This window comes from Chiloscyllium plagiosum, unplaced genomic scaffold (assembly GCF_037043375.1).
Source record: "Chiloscyllium plagiosum isolate Xiang-an unplaced genomic scaffold, Cpla_swu_hap1 HiC_scaffold_5, whole genome shotgun sequence".
NCBI classification, from domain to species: Eukaryota; Metazoa; Chordata; class Chondrichthyes; order Orectolobiformes; family Hemiscylliidae; genus Chiloscyllium; species Chiloscyllium plagiosum.
In genome coordinates this window covers 35,487,898-35,501,016 of record NW_028270143.1, presented here as the reverse complement: position 1 = coordinate 35,501,016, position 13,119 = coordinate 35,487,898, and the positions used below count along the sequence as shown (strand labels likewise).

General features: G+C 38.6%; 1 protein-coding gene across 3 annotated transcripts in view; it reads right to left on the bottom strand.

Moving 5' to 3' along the window:
* The window catches only part of snx13 (sorting nexin 13), a 234,419-nt gene that overhangs the window by 30,851 nt on the left and 190,449 nt on the right, over positions 1-13,119 (bottom strand). The window contains exon 27 of one of the 3 annotated variants that reach the window (XM_087987101.1): positions 678-3,603. The exons of the other annotated variants lie outside the window; for them this stretch is intronic. Within the exon in view, the coding sequence (XP_087843227.1) occupies positions 3,594-3,603 (10 nt within the window). The 3' untranslated portion in view covers positions 678-3,593. Of the gene's footprint in view, positions 1-677; positions 3,604-13,119 lie in introns of those variants that run through there. 3 annotated transcript variants of the gene reach the window in all.

Below are 13,119 nucleotides of genomic sequence, written 5' to 3'. Positions count from 1 at the left end.
CTTGGTGCAGTCAGAATGAGGGGCTTCAAATTGTGGAAGGCTAGACAGTGGGGCTCGGTCAGCCCTGCAGGTCCTTTGCAACCAGTCAGGGTTTCATAGTAATTCGGTCGGAATGCTGTACAAAGATCAGTCATTTACAGGTCAATTTGTCCATGCAAGTCAGTCAGAGAGTGAGCCATGGTTAGTCCTTGGGGTCTGCTCAGTTAAAGTCAAGGGGGGCGGGGGGGGAGGGTTTATCAGGGGCCACCGCTACTGTAGGGTAACCAATTGTGGCTTTGCTCTTTCCTATTCCAAATATCTTTAATGAAAATCAAGACTTTTCTGTGTGTTTCCATCTGTCTGATACATAGCAAAATAGGGAACTGAGAAAATAAGAAAAGTTCTAATGTTTATTGAACTATTAGCCAGACTGTGAATTAGGATCTTTTGAGAGTTTAATTTCCACTACAGGAGCAGAAGTAGGCCATTCAGTCCATTGAATCTTCTCCGCCATTTAATGAGGTCATGGTTGATCTGATAATCCTCAACTCCACTTTCCTATCTATTCTCCTTAACCCTTGATGCCCTTATCGATTTAAAAACCTGTCTCTCTCAGCCATGAATATACTTAATGACCCAGCCTCACATTTGTACAATACCATGGGACAGTAATAATCTAAACAATATAGAAACTGATGTACAGATAAGACTGTTTTTAATATTACACACAATTTTAATACATATAGTGATTTGGTCTAGTTACACTTTAATTTTAAAAAATATGTACTCATTAAACAAACTCTTCAGAATGCCATTCTAAAGGCTTCACTTCTATGTTTTGAAGATTTTGTGCAGGAGTGCTCCGGGCATTATTCAGTGTAACCTAAGCCTGTTGACAGGGTCAGTTAAGTAGGATTTATAAAGCTATTTAAAGCACTGCATATTTACACAGTCACTAAGTCAGGATAGTGGTCATTAATTGTTTTGGCAGTTGTCAAAATGTCATAATATAAATGTTACGTTAAGTATTAAACATAAACCTTAAAATGTTAACATTGAGAATGGTGTTGATATTATTGTATCAATAAGAAATGTCAAAAAACAAAACCATTTAATTTAAATTTAACTATTTACTGCATGTTAAATGTGATCATATATAATAACCACAAAAATCTTTATGAATTCTTAATATTAACCTTTGGAATAGCTATAGTTGAAATTGTAGACCAAAATGAACTTTAAAATATAAATTCTGGATATCATAATTCTGGATATCATATGGAAGATCAACTCGTAAGAAACTACTTTTATATGAAGTGCTTCATGATGTCTATATTCAAATTTAATAACCTATTAAATATTCAGAGGTAGCAGCGATACTTTACATATTGCTACATATTAAACTTTATAAATGAGGCATAATTCTTCATAATAATGCCAAATTTTATTTAAAGTTTCTTTTTGGGACTAAAAGGCATAATCCCACCAACTCCTCTGGTTTAAGAAAGTATGAGTTAATGATGGATATAGTTCTACACACAATAGTAATCCTTTTGGTATCTTACCTAAATGACCATTCAAGGACCAATTCTATACCGATTATTTGACCATTATTTTGTCAGATAAGGTGGTTAATGGCATAGGTTATTAAATTTGAATATAGACATCATGAAGCACTTCATATAAAAGTAGTTTCTTACGAGTTGATCTTCCATATAATATCCAGAATTAGAAAATTATTTCAAATACCTAGCATTTTCTGAATAAAAGGAAGAATTTGCTTTATATCTTAAAGTTCATTTTGGTCTACAATTTCAACTATAGCTATTCCAAGGGTTAATATACAAAGGCAACAATTTCAGGATGGGAATTGCCTCTTGGAAGCATTTTAAATATGCTTATTTAACTTTAGATCATAAAGATTGAGTTACAAAAATGCAAAGAGATAAAGCATTGAAAGTGCAGAATATTTAGTGTTCTGTGTCAAACTGGTAACTCTCTTGGCTCGGTCTCTAAGCCCCTTTAAGCTCCTGATAACACCAGCTGGAATGTTCACTCTCTCTGGACAGCTGGGAGGAGTGCAGGGGCCAGTCACAAATTAAATTAAGAGGTGTAAAATGCTGTGGGAAGAAAAACAATCCATAATAGGGATAACAGGTGTCACCCGCCACTCTGTCTGATTATCCACTGTGCTGCTCAGGGGTGGGGGAAGCGGAGAACAGAGTGACCAAAGTTTGCTGAGTGTGCTTCGATAATAGTCATCAAAGTTTGCCTTTCAGAACTGGAGAGGATCGTTTTAAAGCAGTCATTGCAAGACAAGTTCCAGAGGGCATTTTCTTTTAGATGGAGTTCAAGTTAGATAAATATGAGATGTTGCACTTTGGTAAGGCAAATCAGGGCAGGACTTATACACTTAATGGTAGAATCCTGTGTAGTGTTGGTGAACAAACGGACCTTGGGGTGCAGGTGCCTAGTTCCTTGAAAATGGAGTTGCATATAGACAGGATGGTGAAGAATACATTTGGCACACTTGCCTTCATTGGTCAGTGCATTGAGTGTAGGAGTTAGGATGTTTTGTTGCGGCTGTACCAGACATTGGTGAGGCCACTTTTGGAATACCACAGTTAATTCTGGTCTCTCTGTTAAAGGAAAGATGTTGTTAAACTTGAGAGTTCAGAAAAGATTTACAACGATGTTGCCAGGATTGGAAGATTTGAGCAATAGGGAGAGGCTGAATAGATTGGGACATTTTACCCTGGAGTGTCGGAGGCTGAGGTTTATGAAATCATGATGGGCATTAATAGGGTGAATAGCTAAGGTCTTTTTTCCTAGGGCAAGCAAGTCTAAAACTAGAGGGCATAGGTTGAAGGTGAGGGGGCAAGATTTATAAAGGATCTGAGGGTCAACCTTTTCATGCAGAGGGTAGTGCATGTATGGAACGGGTTGCCAGAGGAAGTGGTGGAGATGGGTAGAGTTACAACATTTATTTGGGTATGTGAATAGGAAGAGTTCAGAGGGATATGGGCCAAATGCTGGAAAATAGGACTAGATTAATTTAGGATATCTGGTCAGCATGGACACGTTGGACTAAAGAGTCTGGTTCCATGCTGTTTAACTCAATTACTTTTTACTCACCCCAAAAAATATCAGTTAACAATCAAGATGGGAAATTTCCATCCTTCATACAAATTTTAAATAGTTTAAAATAATTTCATTGTTGGTATCTTCTTTACACACTGTGTAGTTGCCCTGCTTTTCTGGGAAGGCAGGATGCTTAATCCCATCAATTAATTCCAGATAGTAGCATCAATGAAGTTTTCTTGATCTATATTGGAGTAGCACGGCAGCTCAGTGGTTAGCACTGCTGCCTCACAGTCCCAGGTTCAATTCCAGCCTCGGGTGACTATCTGTGTGGAGTTTGCACATTCTCCCCGTGTCTGCGTGGGTTTTCTCCGGGTGCTCCGGTTTCCTCCCACAGTCCAAAGATGTGCAGGTTAGGTGAATTGGTCATGCTAAATTGCCCGTAGTGTTAGATACATTGGTCAGAGGGAGGTGGGTTACTCTTCGGAGGGTCGGTGTTGGGCCGAAGGGCCTGTTTCCACACTGTAGGTAATCTAATCTAATCTATATTTGAGAACATGAATAAACAGATTAGCAAGTGTATAGAGCCATGAGGAACTTAAGAGACATTGAATTTACTTTGAGAAAGACACCCGCCTGTCCTAACTTACCTTTATTTGACATTTACTAATTATACTCAGAGAAATTCATACACTATCGCAAGATGCAACCGACAGTGAATATCCAACTTAAATATTCATCCAGAAGAATAGGAAGATGTGGAAAGTTATTGAAAACAACTGCCTGTGGACAAAATTAGCTTTCATTGGAAAGATGGGTTAATCAGGAGAAACATGTTGAGACTAAATTATATACAAATTAGTTTAATTATTTGACAAGGTAATAGAAAAGCTTTGTCAATGTAGGTTTTGAACACAATGACCAATCAAAGTCATTCCAAAGTTACACAGGAGCCTTTTTAAGTTGAGGCAACTGGAACTTAGGGGAACGTGACAATATATACCCAGAATTATCTTCAACCAGATGTAGAGACTACAATATACAGAGCTTTGTAAAATACAGACCTGATTTATCAGTATGATATCAAAAACTAAGGACTTAAGTTTGAGAAGTCTGGTGAGTCAGAATTTTCTTTGTTCCATAGAGAACAGTTAAGAAGTGATCTAGTAATAGTTTACATGATAAATTTTAATCAGATAGATAGTGACAAACTGATCCCACTGGTGAGATGGTCAATAATCAGAGGTCGCAGAATTAAAATCATTGGCAAGAAATCTAGAAATGAGAATCTTATTTCACTTAGGCGTCATGATCTGCAGTGGAACACTACTTGAGAAGTTGGCAGGGAAGGATTCCATTAATATTATTGAAAAGGATTAGATTTGATTACTTACAGTGTGGAAATAGGCCCTTCGGCCCAACAAGTCCACACCGACCCGCCGAAGCGCAACCCACCCATACCCCTACATTTACCCCTTTTAACCTAACACTACGGGCAATTTAGCATGGCCAATTCACCTGATCCGCACATCTTTGTGACTGTGGGAGGAAACCGGAGCACCCGTAGGAAACCCACGCAGACACGGGGAGAATGTGCAAACTCCACACAGTCAGTCGCCTGAGTCGGGAATTGAACCCGGGTCTCTGGCGCTGTGAGGCAGCAGTGCTAACCACTGTGCCACCGTGCCGCCCACTAGGCGTTGGACTAGGGTTGAAGGATGATAAACTGAAAGAGTTTCAGGCAAAACGTGGGCGCCTAGGACTTGGCTAAAGTTGCTCTTCTAAAATTTCAGGATAGAACTAAACTGACTGACCTTTTTCTGCTCTTTAAGTTTTGATTCAATGGCAGAAACAGAAAGTAAGAGAATACAATCACAGGAATCATTACATGACCTCATAGATTTTAGAGAAAGTTCCATCTCTATTTTGCTTTGTTTTTCAGCATATTATTTCTGTAAAAGTACATTGCCCAGTCAAAATAAAGTGATTGCAAAGTTGTTAACCATCCTCCCCACTGAAGTGTTAATCCCAACCTCTATAAAGGCTATTCACAGTAAAATCTTCAGTTCTCCCATTGATAACTGCTGTACATTCTACTTGTGTATCTCTGGTAACTCAAAGTGACAACTAAACTATTTTAACAAGAATAGTTTAAATTAATGCAAATTTACAAATTGGTCACAAAAATAAGTGAGATGTATTGCCATTGAAACAAGTTATGTCATGCTCACATATTGGGGACGTGCTTTTTCTGAATAGTCAGAGACAGATCTGTCGTAATGAATATTATGTGCTTTGGTTTTCACAAGGGAGAGTGAGATGTTACAGCTGGTACTTATGGCAATGATATTTTTAATTGTTGGAAAAGTTCAGTAGGTCTGGCAGCATCTGTGGTGACAAATCAGAGGTAACGTTTCGGATCTATTGACTCTTCCTCAGAACTGAAAACAAAAAGTGCTGGAGGTCACAGCAGGTCAGACAGCGTCCATGGAGAGAAAGCAAGCTAACGTTTTGAGTTTAGATGACTCTTCATCAGAGCTTACCTTCTCTCCATGGATGCCACTGTGGTCTCTAGCAATTTTTGTTTTCAGATCAGATTCTAGCATCTGCAGAAATTTGCACCTTCCTCAGAATTGGTTATCTTTGTTTCTGTCCTTCCTTCTGATTTCCAGCATCAGCTGTTTTTTTCGGTTTTTATATTTTTAATTGTGCCTGCTTCAGCCTTAGAATCTGAGGTGATTTTTATCTCAGATTACTTCTGATAGAGAAAAAATTAACTAACTTGAACTTAGAAACAAGTTTTAACTTCGTTCTAAGAAAACAAAAAAAGTACGTACTTTCAGCTTTGTGTTTGGAATAGAAGAAGCAATTGACAGTCCAATTGGAAAACAGTCATTCAGCATTTATGGTGAAAGAGAGACAGCAGGTCAAATGGTCATTTTGGTATCCTGATCTTGCTGTAAATGCAGGTGACAAATCCAGAAATGCTACCAGAAGTCCTGCAGTACCATTAGATTGGAATATCCATTAGAAAGGGGGAAGTATTGATGCAAATGGAGGAACAACCCCAGGTGTCTTGAAGTGGCACACTCCTCCATGAGGGTGCTGTGGCCCTCTTATAATTGCCACTATGTGATTATGGAGATTTGAGATGCAGATACATTCAATGAGGCGTGAAATGCACTCTGACCACTTCCTTAAAACTATCTTTTACTGAAAAGCTGCTCTAATTCATTATCCAGTCTTCAGCCATTGTGAGGGCACATCTGTTACCTGGAAAATTCCAGCTCACTACTCACTTAATCCTCAATGGTGCACTTAACCAGTCTAACTACCAGCCACAGTCTCTGAATGGGTACCTGCGACCTCTCAATTCAGGTTCAATGTTAATTGTCTGGAAGTAAGACTTGGCAGCTTGCTGGGCAGTACCAGGAAATTGTGAACTCAACCCTTTCAGTCTCTCTCTATTTATGACTGTAACAAGTTTCAAGCAAGTATGGAGGAAGCAAAGAGGTGAGAGTGTGGGAGGGACAGGGCAGAAGTGGAGGAAAAAGCTGATGAGAAGGTCTATGATATGGTTGGAGGGAAAAGTGATTGAATGACAAAAATGCTAATGGTGAAAGGCAAAAGGTGATTCTAATGGAAAAAGCAAAAGATGGTCTTGAGGAACTGTAAATGATTCTAAAGTCATTATCAATAACTACCAACCAAATGAAAACAATGATAATGGTTATTATCTGAACTTGTTAAATTTAAGATTGAGACAAAGCTGAAAGCTGCCTTATCAACAGAAAGCATGTTATTCCTCAAGCTTCTATTGAGTTATTTTAGAATAATTTGGGAGGTTATGGATAGACAGCTCAGAAGGGCAGTGAGACAGAGAATTATGATGACACATGACTGGGCATTCAAGGTCATCCTGGTTGACTGAACAGAGATGTTCAGCAAAGTGATGATTCAATCTAAAACCAGATTTTAAACAATGCATTAATTTAAATAATTCCATGGATTACTATGAATGCCAAGTGTTTGCTATAAATTCAATCACTAGAATGCTAAATAAGCTGTCAACCTGCTTTCAAAACCATTTATGGATATATTATGTCAGTTTGTGGAATTAACATCTCTTTTTCTACTTTTACAATGAAGTGTCAGCATCATGTACAGCAGGTCAGCTGTAGGTTAGGGTTAAAGTTAAGGTTAGCGTCACGTACAGCAGATCAGTTGTATGGTTAGGGTTAGGATCACATACAGCAGGTCAGGGATAGGGATAGGGTTAGGGTCAGGGTCATGTACAGCAGGTCAGTTGTCGGTAGGTAATTAGCTGAGAGTAACATTTGGAGCAAGACAGATTTCCATGGACTACTCCTGCTTGTAAGGGATTGAGAATCCATGTTGTTGGTATCACTCTACCTCGCATTCAAGTCATCAGGGCTACTGCAATAATCAATCAGTAAAGAAAACATGCACAACCACTTTTCGAAAGGTGGTTTTTCTGGTAGTTTGCCCGTTGCACAAGAGGAAAGGCCACTGAGTAAGGCCCTCATGGCACCATGTGCAGAAATGCCAGATTATGTGTAAATTCCTTTGAGGGCTGTATGTTTAACATGAAATGTGTATTGAAAAGATAACCTGGAACTGACATACCTCATGACAATTAAGAGTGCCACACACTGCAAATGAAAGAAGTTGAAGGGTACTGAGTTTTATATAATGTCAAGTTTTAACTGTCACATAATGTACTTAAAAATTTTATGAGAAGTATATTTTTGGAAGAAATTATTGCATTAGTGTAGCAGCACTTCTGCTTAACTGGCCATTCTTTGCTTACAGAATCAGACAGTGAACATCAGCATTAATTTTTATCGTGCAAGACAATCAATCCAATCGTGATTCTACCCTTAAATGTTGCACATACTCAGCCTCAAGATAGTTTTCAGAAGTGGAGAACTCCAGCTGTCTTTTTCTACTGTAAGTCCAGGTACACTGGCTAGTATTGGGACTGCATTGCACTTTTGTGACAAGCAAGATGACTGTGCAATTATTAAATTCTGTATCACTGGGCCATTTCTTTCAGAGACAAAAAGTGTGGTGCTAGAAAAGCACAACAGATCAGGCAGTGTCTGAGGAACAGGACAGTTGATGTTTTGGGCATGAGCCCTTCATCAAGCGTCACACTTTTTGACTCTGACTCTCCAGCATCTGCAGCCCTCACTTTTACCATCTCTTTCAGAGAGTCAATTTGTTTGACTAACTACTGCCTCTTTTACCATAGCATTGCGTTTTACATCCTTGAATCCCCTTCAAGTCACGATTGATTATGATACCATCACCCTTTCAGATTATGCATTATAGATCATAAACAACTCGCTGCGTACAAGTCTATGTCAAATACAAATTACTGAAAATGAGGGGCCATCACATAAACTACCTGCCACCCTTCTCCTTGGAGATGGTGGTGGTTGTGGTTTTGGAAGGTGATGTTTAAGAATCCCTGGTGAATTTCTGCAGTGCATCTTGTAGATGGCATACACTGCTGATATCAGTGATAGTGGTGGAGGGAATGGAAATTTGCAGATATGGTGCTAATCAAGCAATTGGAATAAATAGCCATCTCTACTTTGCATGGACATTGTACATTAAGGCCATTGTCCATTGCCAGGGTGTATTTCTCCAATTGCATTAGTGTAATATTGCAAATCGACAGAGATACAAAAAATTAGGGAAGTGAACATATGGTTAAAAGAGTATGTGGGAAAGAGGGGTTCAACATTGTGGGGCACTGGCATCAGTATTGGTACAGGAGGGAACTGTACGATTGGGACCAGGATCTTAATGGAAAGGCTAGATGGAATGTTACTTTAAACTAGCTAAAGGAGGTGGGCTCAAGATAGGCAATGAAAGTTTCCAGAACAAGTAATAGAGCAGAGTATGGAAAGAGTGAGGAATCTAACTTCAGACACAGCAGATAAGGTGACAACTATGAAAAGGGGAGCAGCCAGTGCAAGCATGAGGGTGCTGTACTTAAATGCATGCAGTAAACAAGACAAGGTAAATGAGCTTAAACCACAGATTGAAATTGGAAGGTACGATGTTGTAGAGATCACAGAGATGGGGCTGCAAGAGGATCAGAGCTGGGAATTAAATATCTAAGGATATGCATTCTAGTGAAAGGACAGACAAAAGAGGACAGTGGGCAGGGTTGCCACGCTAGTAAGAAACAAAATTAAATCAATAGCAAGAAGTGATAAAGGAATGGAAGGTGTAGAATCTGTATGAGTAGAGTACCCTCAAAGGAAAAAAACACGTTGATTGGAGTTATGTACAGGTCCCCTAGCAGTAGTTAGGATGTGGGGAAGAAAATAATTAGGAGATGGAAAAGGCATTATTACAATAGTCATCAGAGACTTCGACATTCAGAGAGTGGGAAAACTGGGCTAGTAACAGATCCCAAGAAAAGGTATTTGTGAAATGTTTAGAAGACATTTTTTTGGCAGAGCTCACTTGGGAATACGCAGTTCCAAAATTGGTGTTGTGTAATAAGGCAGACATGATTAGGGAGCCTAAGGTGAAGGAACCCCTAAGGGGCAGTCACTGCCATATGATAGAAAAAAAAATTGAGGTATATATTATTTTCTAAAGTTTTAGAAATCTGAAGCACAAATAGACTTAAGGCAATTCTGAACTAGGACTCAAAGTTAACATAAAGGTTCAATTGCCAGTTAGGAAAGCAAATACAATGTTAGTAATCATTTTGAGTGGTCCAGAATACAAGAGCAGAGAAATACTGATGAGGCTATAGAAGACTCTGGTCAGACCACATTTGGAATACCATGAGCACAGTTGTGTTCCATATCTAAGAAAGGATGAGCTGGCCTTGGGGGGTGTCCAGAGGAAGTAAACAAGAATGATCCTGGGAATGAAAGGCTTGTCATATGAGCAGTAAATCAGGACTCTGGGTCTGTACTCAGGGTTTAGAAGGATGAGGGAGAATATTGAAAGGCTCAGATCGAGTAGACCTGGAAAAAATGTTTCCATGAGAAGGAGAAACTAGGACCTGAGGGCACAGCCTCAGAGTCAAAAAGTGCAGTGCTGGAAAAGCACAGCCAGTCAGGCGGTGTCCAAGGAGCAGGAGAGTGATTCCTGATGAAGAGGTTATGCTCGAAACTTCGACTTTCCCGTTTTCGAATGCTGCCTGACTGGCTGTGCTTTTTCAGCACCACAGTCCTCACCTTCTCTCAGGCACAGCCTCTGAGACAAGGGATAAGCCTTTCGAACTAAGATGAGGAGAGTGTGTATCTGTGGAACCCATTGCCGCAGAAGATTGTAGAGGCTAAGTCATTGAGTGCATTTAAGTCAGAGACAGTTAGATTCTTGATTAGTAAGAGGATCAAGAGTTCCCAGGAGAAGGCAGGAGAGTGGGGATGACAAACATATCAATCACAACTAAACAGCAAAAGACTTAATGAGCTGAGTGGCCTAATTTTGCTCCTATAACTTATCATCTTATATAGTTTGAATGCCTATTTGAAACTAAGAAATGAAAGAAGTCATGTTAAACCCAATGCAATAGTCAGTTATTTTTCATGTACGCATTAATAATTTCTCAGTTTGATCTGATTATGATCCATTGCTTAGAAAATCAAATAAATTTACTCAATGAATTTAGTCTAATCTGGCAGACAAATGTATGTTTTCAATGCTCGCTTTAAAAAAGAAACTGTAATCTATGAACTTATGTTTTATAAACAGGCATAGGATATAACAGAGAAAAGCAGCAGCTGATTGTGTGAACCTCTGGAGAATTCTCATCTGACAGATGCAATGAGCAGTTTACAAGAAATGTAAAGCTGGCATTGCCACCAGTCTCAGAAATAGCTGAATTGACTATTGTATGAAGGTGGTTCTCAGAAGTGAGAGAGGAGGATTAAAAACTCACTGGAGACTGGACTACTGTAAACCTCAGTTGAGGGCGAGGCATGAAAAGACAATAAATTGTCAAGGCATTTTGAAAAGCATGAGAATTGTTATTAAGTACGAGATTACAAAATCAGGTCATCATCTAGGTCAGACTCCTCTTGGTTCAAAGCAGGCATATGCAAAATATATCACCTTACAGTGAGCTAACTCAGGCACTTAACATATCATCCCAGTTTAGTGCTACTTTTTGAGTCATTATATACTCAGCACTTTTGTTACCAAAATTGCAATTGTCCCCCTTAACACTGTTTTGAGGGACCATCAAGGTAGAAACTGCAGCAACTGTCAACCACCAGTTCATATTACCCTAATCTAATTAAACTGCAGATTAATACAAGTGATTGATTTCACACAAGTGGCTGTTTCTAATGTCGGCTGTGCTGATGTAACAGTGACAGCATTACTGCAGTCAGAAAGAATACTGTGGGAACAGTTCATGTAATGTTCTAGGGTTAAATGCCTTAGTTACAATGAGACCCAGTGTAATGAAATTTCATTGCCAATTGCATTCCATCAAAAAAAAAGCTGTCACAGATAAACTCAGTAGCAGCCAACATAGTTAACCATTGAATAGACATCAATATTTAACAACACAAGAATTCAGCTTATGGATAGAGTGAAAAATCTACAGCATCAACTGCAATCATTCTGCAAGTTTGATAACCTTCCCAACAGTATTACATTTTTCATAGCTATATTGAGAATACTGGCTGCTTTACTTGCTCAAAATAATTGGACTCCTGAAAGCTTATCTGAAAACTAAAAAAAAATTTTTTCCCCTGTTCTAGTCAAATATGCTTTGACTACATTACTAAAGAAATTTGGCTACAAATTTTCAAACATACTCTGATTTATATAATGGGTGCCCCTTTAAACAGACTGTCTGTATAAATTTCAACAACTGAGATAAAGGTCTGATAACTTTTAACTCAAAATCCAAATGTTAATACAGTTTCTTTAGCTCAAACTGCACCTTATACGCAATCAGTTTTCAGGTAATATTTCTCACCCACGCCATAAGCTGGATCTTTAAAATGCTGTATTTTTTTTTTAGAAGATCACTACTTTTATTTCTGTGTGTAATCAACAATCAGACTTCCTTCTAAAAAAAAAGGTTTTCTACAGGTGTTTTATACTAAGATAGTAAAGACAGAAAGAAGAGGCAATGGGTATATGTAGGAAACCAATTTCCATCCAAGATACAAGAGAATGATAGAGCTTAAGTAATTTAATAATTAAGTCAATTAATAAGTAATTTACATTTTGCTACATGAGGGTGAGAAGAAACTCATTGGAATTGGAAGCTAGACCAGGATTAGAAGAATGTTGGACCATAACCTTTCAAAAATAACAAATGTTTGGAAAGAGAATTTGCCTCAGAGGAATTAGTGGTGACCCCCTTCAAAGCAAGAGGCAAGGATAAGCAAGGTATTTATGGCATGAAATAATTAAGCATTGAAACATGAATAAGTAGGGATAAGTAAGGCTTCATCAATCTTATAATTCTTTAAAAAAATGCAGTGGTTTATTTAGATGCAAAAACATTTGATAAGGTCCATGCAAAAGAGATTTATTGCATCTATTACTTTTATTTTTGAACTGCTTTCGCTTTGCAGTCAAGAAGGATTTATTTATTTTATGCAGCTGATCCATGATGTTTTCTCTTCTTTAGTTGTTATGGGCTGAATCTTACTTTTTCTTGGCCAAGCCAGAGTTGTATTGAGTTTTATTTAATAGGATTTGCGCCAGAAAGCCTAACAATTTTTTCTAAACCATGTCTTATCAAACTAGTCTTGTTAACTATCTACCCCGCTCCTATATGGTGTACCTAATGTCCAACTCCAGAAGCACCTTGACTTGCACTGTTCCAGAACAACTTGCCATTCAGCAGATAGGCAGTGAAAGACTACCATCTCACCAACACATGTCCTGGTGCACAGAAGCCTTTCAATTGGGTATTGCCCCTTATCAGTAATGTCATGGCCCAGTAGCTGTAAAACCATGCTGCCTAGGGCATGTACCCCTTTCTGTACATAAACTCATTCTCTTAATCTTGTTGCTGCATTATCACCAAATCAC